General features: G+C 42.9%; 1 protein-coding gene across 1 annotated transcript; it reads left to right on the top strand.

Moving 5' to 3' along the window:
* Positions 1 to 320: 320 nt before the first annotated feature.
* Positions 321 to 17,672, top strand: LOC309546770 (olfactory receptor 6N1-like; the record flags this gene model as incomplete). Its single annotated transcript, XM_082246460.1, has 2 exons — positions 321 to 470; positions 16,689 to 17,672. The coding sequence occupies 2 exons, from the start codon at positions 321 to 323 to the stop codon at positions 17,670 to 17,672; spliced, it is 1,134 nt and encodes a 377-aa protein (XP_082102586.1).
* Between the last annotated feature and the right edge of the window lie 371 nt (positions 17,673 to 18,043).

Below are 18,043 nucleotides of genomic sequence, written 5' to 3'. Positions count from 1 at the left end.
CAACACTGGCTGGCTTTCCATGGGGCCTTTCTTTAGGTGGTACATATGAACTATCCCTTTAAAGGTGGAAGAGAATGGGAGATAGGCTGCTTAGTAGGAGCAGTCTCTATCTGGATTAAAGGATAAGTTAACTTTTCAAAATAAAATAAATAAATGCACATTTTTTTAGAGGCATAAAAATGAGCATTTATTATTTTTTGTTGCAGGAGCCTGTAAAGCAATGCACCAGTGACCAGCAAATCGCTGATGCCATGCAGGTCTCCTGCAGACCTGTCAGTGTATCTCACAGCACTGTGGTGTGGTAGTTCATTGAAAACGACATGCCGACAGCTGCAAAGGATGTAAGGACTCGTAGTTCATTCATACACAGAGCTCTGCCATGCTGTTTTCAAAAAGGGACAGCTAGTACGGGGGACTTCTACCCGTACTGCTGCCACAAGGAGAACGAGCAGCAGGTGGCGGCTGCAACAGTGGGAACATGTTACGTGTTCCACACTAAAAATGGGGGGAACATGTCCCATGTTCCCAGAGGTGCACTTATCCTTTAACAGTGTGTGTCAAGAGTTTAAGACATATAGTTCAACTCACTGCTTTCATAGCAACTGGTCTGGTCACAATGGCGATCAGCAGATTCTAGAAGCGGGGTCTCAGATCCTCACACAGGCCATGGTCTCTCAGCTCCAATCCTGGAGGTTAAGCGATTCTCTCTCTCAAACTAAGTCTTTGAAGGCAACTCTGACAGACTCAGATGCGAGTCCATCCTCTCTCCCTGATATGGGAGAAAAGGCATGGCAGCAGGCCCTCTTAGCTCCCTTCCTTGACTCTGGTCCCTCGGATGTGGGGCACAGACCCTGACAATAGGTCTGTACCCTTGCCTCTCCTCTCCAGACTGACAGTTTGAAGCTTGGTATGCATTGATCTTCTTTGAACTCGGACCTTATGGTAGACCGATGGTAATTTGGACAGCCTAATCTAGGCTTTAGACACGGCTTGGGCTTGGTGGGAAGGCCTGGGCTCCAAAAAAATATATAAAACATTAATTTGCAACATTTTATTTGTATTCAAATATAAGATTAACAAGCAAATACATTAAATTAATTTAAATTAAATAAAATACATTTATTCAATTATATATACATATTAGGAAATTATGATCATCAGTGAATACATCCTTTAAGAAAGTAATGCTTTAAAAGTTTATAAAAGTAAACATTACAATTAAATGTAAATAAATAATTACAAAATAATAAAAAAATACACATTGTTTGGTCACTTGTGTCTATGGTTAGTTAGTTTAGCTAATTAACCATGAAACAAATTAATTAGTCCCTATGGCAGATTTATTTGTAATTCAATTAATTATAACCACCACAGCAACAACAACTTAAAAGGCAACATTAGTTAATCATTCCTGAGAGAATTCTAACTAGCATTAGACCCCCTGTTTGTTTTATGACCAAGGGTATAAATAGAAAACTAATCACACCATGGTTTGTATACCAGATGGCCAAAGCGAAGGAAAAGCTAAGCTACACATATGTCGCCAATCATTAAAAAAACATTTCTAACAAAAGTGAAAAATTCAGTTTGTTTCAAAATTTTTTGGAGAAGATCAAATTATTAATATTTTCAATTCTTTCCAAAGGTTTTCTGGCATTACTTGCTATGGGAGCTGATCTATGGAAGGTAAACTGATATATAATATAATATTATATTTAAAATGTTTGTGTTTATGAAAAAAAAAACATTCTGAACTAAAAATAAAATGTTATACAATATTATATTACAATATTATCCTTAAAATATATGTTGTGGCAGGTAAATATGAAAATGCAGCTTTTCTTAAATTCTTTTTTTATTGCAAAGCAAAAATAAAAAACAAAAGATAATAGAAGAAACTATATGAACCCAAAATAGTGTAGACAGTGTAGAGTAGATGTGCCAATTGTGTTAAAAAAAGAACAATTCTCTTTAGTTACCTACGTACATTGCAAGGACACACACACTCAACTTTCATAAACAGCAATATTAATACTCACTATTTATTTTGTTATACATTCTGTTTTACCACTAGCTCAACTTTAGCACCAAACATTTTTTTTGTGCAAGGGTAAAGTTATGGTTTGTCAATTTTAAAATTCAAGAAAAGCTGGTATAGCAACTATAGTATACTTTATATCTATGCACTTTTTGAAACAGAAGTAGAATTACCCACTTTTTTTTATAGTTACACTGAGCTCTGCATATTTGTCCATTTGTTGTTTTTTTAAGATTTATTGCTATACAGTATGTAAGCACAGTCAAATGAACAATATGCATATCACAAAACTGGATACACATAAAACATATCACAGATCAAAAGCCATATACATTAGACAGCTTCACACAACCTGTAGCATAAAATACAGTTGGAAAAGGTACTCCTGGTAGAAATTCACTGATGTGAATGTACAATGTATATGTAAAGCGATGCGTAAATTGACAGCGCTATATAAGTACCTGAAATAAATAAATAAATTAAATAAAAAAAATAAAATACACAAGAAAAGGAGTAAAATATGTCCAAATCGAGTACCATACAATGAAGCTGTCTCCATTACATATAGCACTGGTTGTTGTTTTTGGGTTATTTTTTTGTTTTGTTTTTTGTATTTTTTCTATTGTTGCAAAGATACAAAAACCGCACAAAACAGTACTATCAAATACAAAAAAACAAAAAGAGAAAACATAATATATGCCCAGTCCCAAACCATTCACATCACCACTGTTTTAATACACAAATATCATCAGAGTATTGCTTTAGGGGTTCTCAGCCACTGTTGCATCCAAATAAACTCATCTGGACCATATGTTTGTAAATTTTTTGGGCACCCCTTATACTCATATATCATCCTATATAAAGGGATATCTGAATTAACCAGTTTATTCCAAGCAGATGATTTAAAGTGGTAGTATACTCCACTTTTTACCTTTTACCTACAGGTAAGCCTATAATAAGGCTTACCTGTAGGTATAATGAATATCTCCTAAACCTGCAAGGTTTAGGAGATATTCATCCTGCATGCAGCCGCTGAATCCGGCTGACCTTAAGAGCATGCGCGGGAGTGACGTCATCGCGGCTCCGGCCACTCACAGCGCCGGAGCCGCCGAACCAGGAAGAGACGCCCAGGGAACATGACGGCTCCCTCAGCGGTGATCGGGTGAGTATCCCACTCATCCCTTCTCCTATCCCAGTTCTCAACAGAAACACAAAAACCAACATCCCCTGGATTGATTATTGACTGAGCCAAGAACTTTCAATGCCCTTTGTCTGCTATCCGTTGCTAAGGGTAACCCAGGGGAATCCAGAAAGTGTAAATCTCAGCAGCTCTCTAGGGGACAGTGCTACAACTGCAATATAGGCATACCCCCCCCCCCCCCCAGGAGTGGGAACCTCTCTTCTATAAAAAGTGTTTCTTAGGAGGTGGCAACTACTGCTTCTACCTCTGCTGCCACATTATTCAAAGAAGGAATCATTTGCCAGTGCACATACACCAACTGTGGGCCAAAGTAATACGCACAAAGATTGGGCAGTTCTAAACCACCTCTACAAACTGGAAGTTGTAAAATATCCAAAGACACTCTAGGGCACATGTGTCAAAAACAAGGCCCGTGGGCTGAATCCGGCCCACCAGACTAATTCATGTGGCCCTTGCACCTCTCCTGCAGCTGCAGCACCAGCTTTTTTTCTACCCCACCTTGTTTCAGTAGTTGGCTGCAGAGAAGAGGACATAACTCCTCCAGAAGATCCTGCAATTCTCAGCAGCACCCCCTTGTTTCAACATTCAGGAGGCTCCTGCAGCTGACTCCAGCCCCCCTCTGGTCCTCCTCCAGACCCTGCGCTCTCTTATTCCTAGCTCTGCCCCCAGCTTCTTCCCAACAGACGGTGCACTGTGATGTAAGGAATGGGGGGGGGGGGGGGAGATTCTTGACTTTTGATGATGGGGGGCTCTTAACATCTGATGTAAAGGGGAGTGAAGTGCTCTGGACATCTAGTCTTACAGATACAACTGGCACTTTGAGGACAACCATAATGCTGATTCGGCCCCCATTGAAATTAAGTTTGACACCCCTGCTCTAGGTACTTTGCTCCCCCATAAAAAGAAAATCATTAAAGAGTTAATATACTGAAAGATTTTTTTAGGAAGAAGTATTGGGGCACTTGAAAAAATATAGAGGAACTTCAGCAAGAAAATCATCTTGAACAAATGTATTCTACCTAACAATGTTAGGTCTTTCCATTTCTGAGCTTTTTCCCTAAAAGCCCTAATAACTGGCCAAAGATTAATGTCCAAAAAGGACTCCAAAGGAAGTTGTATATTGATTCCAAGATATTTAAATGAGTCTGATATCAAGATCAGTTACATACTGTAGGAGGTGTTCTCAAAGTTGGCTATAACGTTGATTTTACCCAATTAATGTGGAAACCCAATGTGATGAAACTGTTCGGACACCTCGCTTGGGTGCTTCCTTCCGCTAAACAGGGCATCCTGCCTTCCAAACCATTGTAGCAGACCGAGAGCTAATACCAGCCCTTTTACCCCAAGCATCATACACAGACAAGATGTTGAGGTAAACTCCAAAGGATATACTGTTTATTGAACAGAACTGCACATTTTTATTCCTTTCAATAGTAGGTTAGTCACCACATGAACAAAAAAAAAACAAATATTTACCCAAAACATCACACAATGGTTTAGATAATGAGGTAGAGCTGACAAAAGGCTGATCATAGATACCTCCAAGAGTAAGCCAAGATAGCCAACAGACAGAAACAATAGGCGACTCAAATAACTTAATTAACGATGAGAATGTACACAATGGGAGAAAGGCACTTAATACCTTAAGCAGAGACCCCCGTATCAGGTTGCTTTGAGCTGATGATAAAAAAAGGGTTTGTAAAGGCAGAAGATTTTTTTTAATAGAATGCATTAGGATAAAAGCCTTCTGTGTATAGCAGCCCCCCTTACCTGAGCCCCATCTCTATCCAACGATGTGCACGAGTGCCTTGGCCAACCGGGACTCTCCCTCCTGATTGGCACCATTGGCTATCGATGCCATCAAAGTCAGTAAGCCAATCAGGAGAGAGATGGGGCGGGGCAGAACCACGGCTCCATGCCTGAATGGACAGACAAAGCTGCAGCTCAGCTTGGGTGCCCCAATAGCAAGTTGCTTGCTGTGGGGACACTCAACAGGAGGGAGGGGCCAGGAGTGCTAATGAGGGACCCGAGAAGAGGAGGATCTGGGCTGCCCTGTACAAAACCACTGCATATAGCAGGTAAGTATAACATGCTTGTTATTTTTAAAGAAAAAAAATGAGTATATGGTCTCACTTTATCATCTGCTCTGAGTCTCACAGTCTGAAATAGTCATTGCTGGTTTGGGCCTAGAGACCCCAAATATGTATATGGATCCTCCAGTTCCCAGAGTCTGTGTGTTTTGGGAAAAAATGTACTTGAATTTGAAGCAAGACCACTCCAAGGGTCTCCCAGACACACACCTCCAATAGAGTAGTGTTCCCTTAAAAGCAAGGGCCCATTAGTCAGTAGGCAAGAGGCTAGCCTGCAATCCCCTTAGAACCCCCAAAAATTATATATATATTTTTAGCAGAGACCCTAGAGAATAAAATGGCGATCGTTGAAATATTTTGTCACACGGTATTTGCGCAGCGGTCTTTCAATTGCAATTTATTTGGAAGAAATACACTTTCATGAGTTAAAAAAAAAAAAAACAGTGAAGTTAGCCCAATTTTTCTATATAATATGAAAGATGATGTTATGTCGAGTAACTAGATACCTAACACATCACGCTTTAAAATTGCGCACACTCGTGCAATGGCTACTAACGGCATTACGCTTTAAAAAAAATTAACGGTTACCTGTTTAACCACTTACCGCCCGCCCGCCGTCATATGACGGCGGGACGGTGCGGCTATTATCCTGGGCGGACGTCATATGACGTCCGCCCATTCAAGCACGGCAGGCGCGCGATCGCGGGCGCGCCGCCGTGCACTGCCGGTGTCGGTGTGTCCCCGGGACACAGGCGGTCACCGGCAGGGGGGAAACAGCCAATAGGCATGGCTGTTTCCCACGTGATCGGCTGTGTTCCAATGACACAGCCGATCACAATGGAGGCGGCCGGGAGATGACCGCGCATGCGCGATCGGGAGCGCGGTCATGTCGGTGGCACTGTGTTCCGTAGGAACACAGCTGTCACCGGCGGTAGTAAACAGTCACTGACAGTGACTGTTTACTATGTGATCGGCTGTGAATCCATTCACAGCCGATCACAAAATGTAAACACAGAGCAGTAACTGACTGTTACTAGCTCTTCTCTCCTCATACAGTTTCCAGTATGAGGGGAGAAGAGCTAGAAATAGTGAGTTACTGCTCTGTACACATGTACAAAGTAAAATCACACTAAAATCACAGTAATAAAGGTCCCCCCACACAGTCCTCAGCCCCCCCCAATGTCACCTGTCACCCAACAGTCACCTCATCAGTGCCCAGAAATTGACACCCATAACGTTCACATGTGAGCGCAGCGATCGCGGGCAAAATCACCGCGATTCTGCCCGCGATCCGGAAATCATTGCAAATTGCGGGACGCATGTGCGTTGCCCGTGATTTGCAATAGCACCCCAAACGCTGTGCGATGTTGCCGCCATTTCCGCCTGCCGAATCGCAGTAACATCGCGCAAACATCGCATGACGCCCAAAAAAGTACAAGAGTTTCTTTGGGGCGTCATGCGTTGTTTGCGTGATGTTACCGCGATTCGGCAGGCGGAAATCGCAGCAACATCGCACAGCGGGCAACGCACAGGCGTCCCGCCATTTGCAATGATTTCTGGATCGCGGGCAGAATCGCAGTGATTCTGCCCGTGATCGCTACGCTCACATGTGAATGTAGCCTAAAGTTCACCGGTCACCAGAGACTGCCATCAGTACCGCCGTGCACCATCGCCCGTCACCTGTCACCCATCAGTGACCATCGCCCCGTCACCTGTCACCCCATCAATCACCGTCACCTGTCACCCCATCAGTCATCGTCATCTGTCACCCCATCAGTCATCGTAACCTGTCACCCCATCAGTCATCGTCACCTGTCACCCCATCAGTCACCGTCATCTGTCACCCTATCAATCATCGTCACTTGACACCCCATCAGTGATCGTCACTTGTCACCCCATCAATCATCGTCACATGTCACCCGGTCAGTGATTGTCATCTGTCACCTCATCAATCATCGTCACCTGTCACCTCATCAATCATCATCACCTGTCACCCCATCAGTCATCATCACCTGTCACCCCATCCGTCATCGTCACCTGTCACCCCATCAGTCATCGTCACCTGTCACCCCATCAGTCATCGTCACCTGTTTGCCATATACATGCAATCACTTACTGACCGCCTAACGACTATATGCGTCGGCCATTAAAAGCTAAATACTGGGGTTATGGCAGAAGATAGCCCCCATAACCCCGGTATTTTTTGAAACGGCGGGCGGTCGGCTTTCAGATAAGGGTGGTCCCAGTGGCGGATTCGCCGCGGAATTACCCTTACGGTGCAGGGGAAGAGGTGCCCCCCCCCTCCTGCCGCGTCCCAGACGTTTTCCCAGCTTACCGGACCCGCCGGCAGCGGGGAAAACTATCCGGTCCCGGATCCTCAGAGACAGGAAGTCGAGTGAGGGCAAGATGGCCCTCACTCAACTCTATGGTCTTGGAGGACCGGAGCTACGTCAAAAGACGTTGCCTAGCAACCGGTTTAAAGGGCCGCTTTTTTTTTTTGCTTTTTTTTTTTTCCTCTTTCAACAATTTTTTTTTTTTTTTCTTTTTTAGTGTAGTTGTGAGGTGTGAGGTCTTTTTGACCCCAGATCTCACAATAAAGAGGACCTGTCATGCCTATTTCTATTACAAGGGATGTTTACATTCCTTGTAATAGGAATAAAAATTATCAAAACATTTTTTTTTTTTAAACTGTGTAAAAATAAAAAAATAATAAATAAAATAAATAGGAAAAAAAAAAAAAAAAAAAAATTAAAGCGCCCTGTCCCCGTTAGCTCGCGCGCAGAAGCAAACGCATACGCAAGTCCCGCCCACATATGTAAACGGTGTTCAAACCATACATGTGAGGTATCGCCGCGATCGTTAGAGCGAGAGCAATAATTTAAGCCCTAGACCTCTTCTGTAACTCTAAGCTAGTAACCTGCAGAAATTTTTAAAATGTTGCCTATGGGGATTTTTAAGTACCAATGTTTGGCGCCATTCTGTGAGCATGCGCAATTTTGAAGCATGACATGTTGGGTATCTAATTACTCGGCGTAACATTATCGTTCACATTATGGAAAAAAAATTTGCTAAATTTACTGTTTTCTTATTTTTTAGATCAAAAAAGTGATTTTTTTTCAAAAAAAATCGCATTTGGAAGACTGCTGCGCAAATATGGTGTGATAAAAAATATTGCAACGATCTCCATTTTATTCTCTAGGGTCTCTGCTAAAAAAAAATATATAATGTTTGGGGGTTCCAAGTAGTTTTCTAGCAAAAAAATGATTTTAGCTTGTAAACACCAAGTGTCAAAAATAGGCCCAGTCTTAAAGTGGATAAATGGACAACTTTGTGTAAAGCGCTACTTGGATGTTAGGCCTATGTATGTGGCCAGGCTGTGAAAAAGTGTTACATATGTGGTATCGCCATACTCAGGAGGAATAGCAGAATGTATTTTGGGGTGCAATTTTTGCTATGTACATGCTATGTGTTAGAAATATTGCATAAATGGACAGCTTTGTGTAAAAAAAAATGTGTTTTCATTTTCTTTCCACATTTTCCAAAAACTTGTGGAAAAAAATGACATATTCAAAAGACTCATTATGCCTCAAAAATTATACGTTGGGGTGTTTGCTTTCCAAAATGGGGTCATTTTATAGGGGTTTCCATTGTCCTGGTGCTCCAGGGCCTTCAAAAGTACGATAGGTTGTCAGGAAATTATATGTGAAATTTGTGCTCCTAGAATGCCGGACGGTGCTGGTTGGATGTTAGGCCTCTGTATGTGGCCAGGCTGTGAAAAAGTCTCACACATGTGGTATCGCCATACTCAGAAGGAGTAGTAGAATGTGTTTTGGGGTGTAGTTGCAAGTATACATGTGCTGTGTGAGAGAAATAACCTGTTAATACGGCAATTTGTAAAAAAAAATAAAATAAAAAAAAAAATCTTCATTTTGCAAAGCATTGTGGGAAAAAATTACAACTTCAAAAAACTCACCATGCCCCTTATTAAATACCTTGGAATGTCTACTTTCCAAAAAGGGGTCATTTGGGGGGTATTTGTACTTTCCTGACTTTTTAGTGTCTCAAGAAATGAGATAGGCCTTCAGTACATCAGGTGTGATCAAGTGTGATCAATTTTCAATGATTCGCACCATAGCTTGTGGACTCTATAACTTTCACAAAGACCAAATAATATACACTTACTTGGGTTATTTTTACCAAAGATAAGTAGCAGTATAAATTTTGGCCAAAATTTGTGAAGAAAAATTACTAATTTGCAAAATTTTATGACAGAAACAAAGAAAAATGCGTTTTTTCACAATATTTTCAGTCTTTTTTTATTTATAGCACAAAAAATAAAAAACCCAGTAGTGATTAAATACCATCAAAAGAAAGCTCTATTTGTGTGAAAAAAAGGACACAATTTTTGAATGGGTACAGTGTTGCATGACTGAGTAATTCTCAGTCAAAGTGTGAGAGCGCTGAAAGCTGAAAATCGGTCTGGGCAGGAAGGGGGTGAAAGTGCACTGTAGGTAAGTGGTTAAAGTAACAGAGGAGGTCTTGTGCTAGAATTATTGCTCTCGCTCTAACAATCGCAGTGATACCTCACATGTGTGGTTTGAACATATGGAGACGCGACTTGCGTATGCATTCGCTTTTGCGCACGAGCATGGAGGGACGGGGTGTTTTAAAATTTTTGTTTTCTTACATTTTTTTTTTACACTGTTCGCTTAAAAAAAAATGTTTTGTTCCTATTTATTGCTGCCACAAGGAATGTAAACATCCCTTGTGACAGTAAGAGGCAGTGACAGGTACTCTATGGAGGGATCGGGAGTTTAAAAGACCCCAAACCCCTCCTTTGCACTTAAAAGCATTCAAAACGCCAACTTTGGCTGTTTTGAATGCTGTCTTTTTAAAAAAAAAATCTAGAGCCTTTAAGGCTTCAGTAACCGGAAGTGATGTCATGTCATTGCTTCTTGGTTTTTACATCAGAGACCAGATCTGGCTCTAAGTAACGGTACCAGGGTGATGCCTCTAGCTGTAGGCATCACCCCAGTACAACCCCCTGAAGCCAAGGCCACATATTCAGTTTGAAGGGGTTCAGGAAATCAGCCCTATCTGGTTGTCCCAGACTGGACAGGAAATTTGAGCATAATCATTGTGAGAGAACACCTGGCACCCAGCCTGGGTGATTCTGCCAAGATACAGTTTCCTCCAGTCTGAAACCAGGTATTATAGCTGAGCACCCAAGGACTAGACAACACTAGCTTAGATGCAAACTGGAACTCACTTTATTGTAAACGCACACAGAATATATATACCACACGAAATCAGATAAGAGCTTGATCACGTTATGCAAACAGTAAGATAATTAACATAGCTAAGGAACAGCCAACATAAACAGCAATCCAATTAAACAGTAAGCTAACCAGTCACCTAGACATGCCTAGATGACTCGCTGCCCACCCAGACCATTCAGCACCAGCTCCCCAGTAAAAAGACTTAGGGCTGTCCAAATCTCTAAAGGATTAGTAGACAGAAAGAAACAATAGGTGACTCAATTAACAATGATAATTAACACCTAGGATGCACACAACGGGGAAATATTACCATGGGAGAAAGATGCCTTAGTAAACAGAATATTGCAGGAGACCCCAGAATCAGGTTTATTTGAGCTGATTATATTAACATCTGCTCTGAGTCTCACAGTCTAAAGAATCATTGCTGGTTGTTTGGGCACAAAGGCCCCAAATCTGCATCCAGGTCCTAGATTCCCAGAGACTATGTTTTGGGGAGACATGGACCCGAATCTGAAGAAAGACCACTCCAAGGGTCCCCCAAGCATACACCTCCCAAAGAGTAGTGTTCCCTTAAAAGCAAGGGCCCATAGTCAGTAGGCAAGGGGCTAGCCTGCAGTCCCCTCCAAAAGCCTTTGTCATTGTTGAGTCTGTCACATTTCTCCACCATCAAAAGTAAACTAATAAGGTCCCAGACCTCCACCTAGTCTGGACCTGCATTAGCTGGGCAGCGTGAACCCACATAGGTGATCAACATGATTTCCATTCTTGGCCACAGGAAAGGGTTGCTGTCAGTATTTGTGGCACAGAGGTCGTGGACTCTCTGTTCGGCTGCCAGCAATTCAGCTAGGTGGTCTTTACCATTCCGGAGCTCAGTCTGCTGCTGGGGAGAGGGGTCGACTGCCCCGGCGCCCTTAAGCCATGGAGACACTGCAGTTGCTAGGTAGAGGCCAGCGGCACTCTGCCCTGTTGCCAGCACTTCAGCTGGGGGTAGGAGCTTTCCTACCTCAGCTTGTCGCTGGGGAGAGGGGCCAGCTGCCCCGGCTACCTGGAACTCTGTAGTTGTTATTGGTGCTGGGCAGAGGTTGGTAACACTCTGCCCTGATGCCTGCACTTCTGCTGGGGACCCCACATCATCCGCTCCGGCTAACTGTTGGAGGGGGGTCGGGGTTCTCCACTCCCAGACTATGGATCTGCTGCTGGAGAAGAAGAACCACCACCTTCTCATCCTGGGCCCCCGTAACTGCTGCTGGTGTGGGGCAGAGGTCTACAGCACTCTGCTCTGATGCCAGCGCTTCTGCTGAAGAAGTTTGTTGAAACTCCACAGATGCTGCTGGCATGAAATCCCATGTTCTTGTCAATCATGTGGGAGAAAGGCCAGCTGCCTATTCTCTCAGGAAGGTTAAGGCTCGGTTCACACTATTGCGATGCGGGAAGGCTGCGAATTTGCAGCCTGTTCCCGCATCGCACACGCACCCCCGGCAGTTCACACTGCCATATGCGATCCGCTGGGGGTGTCAATGTAATCTTAACGACACCCCCAGTTTGATCGCATATCGCAGTGCGATCGTGCAGTTCGCACAGGATGGGATCACACAAGTGTGAACCGCTGTGCGATCCGATCCTGATGCGGCAGCAAAAATGCCTCCTGTGCGTCTTTGCTGCGGGTGCGGTGCGAATTTAGCCATACAAACTGTATGGCTAAACTCGCACCGCACAGCTGATCGCATGTCATGTCGGAGCAGTGCGCTCCGACATGACATGCGAACCCGGCACACGCAGAAGTGTGAACCGGGTCTAAAGCCGCTGTTGGTACTGGACAGAGCTCAATGTTCTGGAGGCTCACTCTTTTGTCCTTCCTCAAAAGAAAAGTCTATTAAATCCCCAGTCTCTGGAATTGCTGAAAATCCAGGGCATGGGCTGGTGGCACTGGAGCCCAGTGCCAGCACTTCAGCTGGACACTCAATAAATGTTACATTCTCTGATGAAAAGTCAATTAAATCTATGCAATCTCCAGCTCCCATTCCTGAATAGCTAGAAACTCCAAATCCTTCCTGTGCCCTTCCAAAATGTTCAGCATCCGGTCTCTGTACTCCATGATTTCCTCCAAACGCCACTCCAGATCACTCCCAAAGTCAGGGTCCTTGGACAGCCTCCAATACAACAACCTCAGGCCGCCATAGCTAAAGCCTTCTGTCAGGCTGCCATCCACTGTCCATGGGCACACTTGGGCTACATACCAGCGGAGGGCTCTGTAGCTCTCGTCCAACTGCATATCCGCCTGGACCAGCCTGCTTAACCCAGCTGTCCACTTGTGTGGTTGTTTCCCCAATAATCACACTTCGTACTGCGACCAATACCTTTCCTTGATGGAGGGGAGAATTTTTCCCTGGTGGTGCTGTTCACAGGCTAGTGCTTACTTCCAGAGTTGCCAACAGAGACAATCATACCATCCCAACACGACCTGCATTGACACTGATCCCCTGTGTTGTATCTGCATCCCTCGCAACCTCCTTCCGAATTCCTCTTCTATGGCGGCTGGTATCTGTACCTCTCCTCTTCTGCTATCTGGACCTTGGATGGTGGTTTTGATGTCCCAGACTGCAGAAAGCATCCCACCGCTTACTACCAAATGTGAAGGAACTGTCTTGCACCCAGCTTGGGTGCTTCTGTCAGTCTGGACATAGGAACCAGATATTATAGCTGACCATCCAAGATTAGCCGACAATAGCTTAGATGAGAACTGGAACTCTTTATTGAAAAATTACACAGAATTTATATATCACACAATCAGATGAGGGGTTGATCACATTATCGTATACAATACATACTGTAAACAGGGATATAATTAACATAGCTAAGGGATGGCCAACATAATGCTAATCCACATCTAGCAACTAATAGCTGACAGTAATTTAAACAATCCATAATCCATAAATCAACATAAACATATAACATCCCACAATAGTTTGCTAACAAGGTGGAGTGCACACAATACTAGCAGACAAACAGAAACAAAAGGTGACCCAATTAACAATGGGAGAGACACAAACTTGTGTATTCTGTCCACTAGACAAGTTATCAGAAGACATACAATGTCCCAGCAGTCTGATAGTGTGGGATTAATTTATCTTCATCCTTTTGAGGATTAGGGTTGATAAACATTTTTGTCCCAAGTAAACCCAGTCTGCAGGAGGGCCACCATATTTCCTCTGATCATTACCCTGTACAAGATTAATATTACACCTTTCCATCCACTCCAAAAGGGAAGCATTATTGTCCTCATTCAGATAATCCAAGCTTTGCTCTCAGTGTCCATTAGCTTGTTGTCCATCATTAGAGAATGATCTGACCTCTCTGTGTGCTATAATCAGTGGGTAGTAGGCTTGCCCCTAGTCATCTCCAAAAGCCCCTGTCCTGGTTGGGTCTGTCACACCCGAGTAGTCCCCAAATTACTGTGTAAGGGAGAAAGCGGAAGACAGCGAGGAACCTGAATCATTCAGTTATGTATAATAGCATATCATCTGCTTACATTGGTACACATTGTTCAAACTCCCCAATACAAAGGCCCTGGACCATAACAATCCTTAGTTTCGCAGCCGATGGCTTGATGGTGAGTGCAAACAGGAGAGGAGACAAGGGACAACCCTGCCTGGTTCCCGTATATATATTGGAAAAGGTTCAGAAATAAGTCCATTAATCCTAGATCAAGCCATAGGATGACCATAAAGAAGTTGTACCCATTGAATAGATGAAGGAACGAAACTGAATTTGGACAATAATTGAAAAAGGTACAGTGGGTACGGAAAGTATTCAGACCCCCTTAAATTTTTCACTCTTTGTTATATTGCAGCCATTTGCTAAAATCATTTAGGTTCATTCTTCTTCCTCATGAATGTACACATAGCACGTCATACTGACAGAAAAACACAGAATTGTTGACATTGTTGCAGATTTATTAAAAAAGAAAAACTGAAATATCACATGGTCCTAAGTATTCAGACCCTTTGCTGTGACACTCATATATTTAACTCAGGTGCTTTCCATTTCTTCTGATCATCCTTGAGATGGTTCTACACCTTCATTTGAGTCCAGCTGTGTTTGATTTATACCGATTGGACTTGATTAGGAAAGCCACACACCTGTCTATATAAGACCTTCCAGATCACAATGCATGTCAGAGCAAATGAGAATCATGAGGTCAAAGGAACTGCCTGAAGAGCTCAGAGACAGAATTGTGGCAAGGCACAGATCTGGCCAAGGTTACAAAAAGATTTCTGCTGCACTTAAGGTTCCTAAGAGCACAGTGGCCTCCATAATCCTCAAATGGAAGACGTTTGGGACGACCAGAACCCTTCCTAGAGCTGGCCGTCCGGCCAAACTGAGCTATCGGGGGAGAAGAGCCTTGGTGAGAGAGGTAAAGAAGAACCCAAAGATCACTGTGGCTGAGCTCCAGAGATGCAGTCAGGAGATGGGAGAAAGTTGTAGAAAGTCAACCATCACTGCAGCCCTCCACCAGTCGGGGCTTTATGGCAGAGTGGCCCGAGGGAAGCCTCTCCTCCGTGTAAGACACATGAAAGCCCGCATGGAGTTTGCTAAAAAACACCTGAAGGACTCCAAGATGGTGAGAAATAAGATTCTCTGGTCTGATGAGACCAAAATAGAACTTTTTGGCCTTAATTCTAAGCGGTATGTGTGGAGAAAACCAGGCACTGCTCATCACCTGTCCAATACAGTCCCAACAGTGAAGCATGGTGGTGGCAGCATCATGCTGTGGGGGTGTTTTTCAGCTGCAGGGACAGGACGACTGGTTGCAATCGAGGGAAAGATGAATGCGGCCAAGTACAGGGATATCCTGGACAAAAATCTTCTCCAGAGTGCTCTGGACCTCAGACTGGGCCGAAGGTTTACCTTCCAACAAGACAATGACCCTAAGCACACAGCTAAAATAATGAAGGAGCGGCTTCACAACAACTTCGTGACTGTTCTTGAATGGCCCAGCCAGAGCCCTGGCTTAAACCCAATTGAGCATCTCTGGAGAGACCTAAAAATGGCTGTCCACCAACGTTTACCATCCAACCTGACAGAACTGGAGAGGATCTGCAAGGAGGAATGGCAGAGGATCCCCAAATCCAGGTGTGAAAGACTTGTTGCATCTTTCCCAAAAAGACTCCTGGCTGTATTAGATCAAAAGGGGGCTTCTACTAAATACTGAGCAAAGGGTCTGAATACTTAGGACCATGTGATATTTCAGTTTTTCTTTTTTAATAAATCTGCAACAATGTCAACAATTCTGTGTTTTTCTGTCAGTATGGGGTGCTATGTGTACATTCATGAGGAAGAAGAATGAACCTAAATGATTTTAGCAAATGGCTGCAATATAACAAAGTGAAAAATTTAAGGGGGTCTGAATACTTTCCGTACCCACTGTATGTCCCTTCAACTGAATCGAAGGCTTTTTTTGTATCCGATGATGCAATCACTCTACTACTGGACTTATTATGGGTAAGTTGCAAATTAAAAAACAGCCTTTGAAGATTGATTTGAGCACCTACCTGGCACAGAAAAGCAGTTTAATCCAATCACACTAGTTAAGTAATCACCAACTGCAGCCTTCTCGCCAACACTTTTGCTAATATTTTAACATCAGTATTGATAAGTGCAATAGGTTGATACGATTCACAGTCTAGAGGGTCTTTCCTGGGTTTAGGGAGTAATAAAATAAGGGCTACCCTCATAGATGCTGGTAATTTACCCTCTTGTTTAGAAGAATTAAAGACCTGCAACAGGGACAAGGGGACAAGAAGGTCTTCATATGTCTGATACCACTCTACTGGATAGCCGTCTAAACCCAGAGATTTATGGGGGGCAAAACAGATTTGACGATATCTTTGGTTTAAGATATCCATCCAGGAGGTATTAGCTCTCCCAATACTGTAACTCTGGCAACCAGTGCCCAAGCCCCAATTAAGGGGGATACTTTTCCCCCCAAAACTCATTTGTTACAGTTGGTTATAGTGCTGATACTATTTCAGCAATAAAATAATATAATGAAGTAATTTTATTTATTTTATATGATCTAGGCCAATGAAGATTACTTGCTATCTGTAGTTTCTTCCAATGCAACTTTTACCCATGTGACGGAATTCATAATTTTTGGATTCCCCAGCCTCCAGAATTACCACATTTTGCTTTCTTGTGTATTGCTTTGTATCTACATCTTCACCCTCTCTGGCAATGGCTTTATCTTCTTCTTGGTCATCTTTGACCAGCATCTCCATACACCAATGTATTTCTTTGTCAGCAACCTGTCTTTTATAGACATGACTTACACTTCGGTAACCATCCCAAAGATGTTGGCCAAGTTCTTGATGAACCTGGATACTATTTCCTACACTGCCTGCTTTGCACAGATGTATGTTTTTCTGTCCCTGGCAGCAACAGAGTGTTTTCTCCTGGCGATAATGGCCTACGATCGCTACATAGCTATATGCTCACCCTTACACTACCAAACCATCATGACAAGACAACTTCTCATAATTCTGTCAATAGTGGCCTGGTCTGGAGGGTTTGCAGCTCCACTCACAGCCACCCTTCTTGCCTTAAAGCTACCTTTCTGTGGTCCCAATATAATCTACCATTACTACTGTGACACTCCCCCATTGCTCCAATTGGCTTGTGCCAACACATCCTTCAATGTAGCCATTGGGTCTTTTGTTGGTGCCGTTGTCATTTTGGTAAGCTTTGCTGTAATTGTTATATCTTACACAAAGATTATTTTAGCAATCCTTAGAATCAGTTCCAAAGGTGGCCGTAACAAAACTTTTTCTACCTGCGCCTCTCACTTTACAGTTGTCAGTATATTTTTCTTGCCTATTATGTTCATGTACATTCGTCCGAAAGCCTCCTACTCATCCGATGTGGACTCTTTGGTGTCCATGTTATATACAGTATTAACTCCCCTGATGAATCCCATAATATACAGCATGAGAAACAAAGACATTAAAATTGCTTTCCAGAAGAAAATAGGCTTCATCTGTAACAGAAGTAGCTTGGTCACAGAATAGAATGCATGTGATTAATTAATAAAGCAATTTATTACCTTGGATGTACAGTGTGTCCCTTAAATAATATGATATATATTTTTTACTATACATATATTATTTTAATATGATTATTATTATTTATAAACAGTATGTGTAATCTTTGTTTTATAATTAAACACTTATTATATGGGTTATTAAAAGAGACAGCATGGCAGAAGCTGCTGTCATCTGGCTTGCTCTGTATGATTGAAATCTTAGACAGAGCTGTTCAAGGTAGGTGTTGCTGCAAAAGTTTCCCAGAGCGGTATGGGGAGCTTTTGCCTCTCTCAGCTGCCAAAAAGCTTCAAAATGCAAGCAGGTAAACATTCCCAATGGAGTTTGCAAATATTCTT

The sequence above is a fragment of the Pelophylax lessonae genome (genome assembly GCF_965119305.1).
Source record: "Pelophylax lessonae genome assembly, chromosome: 2".
In the NCBI taxonomy this organism is placed as follows: Eukaryota; Metazoa; Chordata; class Amphibia; order Anura; family Ranidae; genus Pelophylax; species Pelophylax lessonae.
The sequence above is the reverse complement of the archived record's forward strand: the minus strand, read 5'-3'. Positions and strand labels throughout refer to the sequence as shown.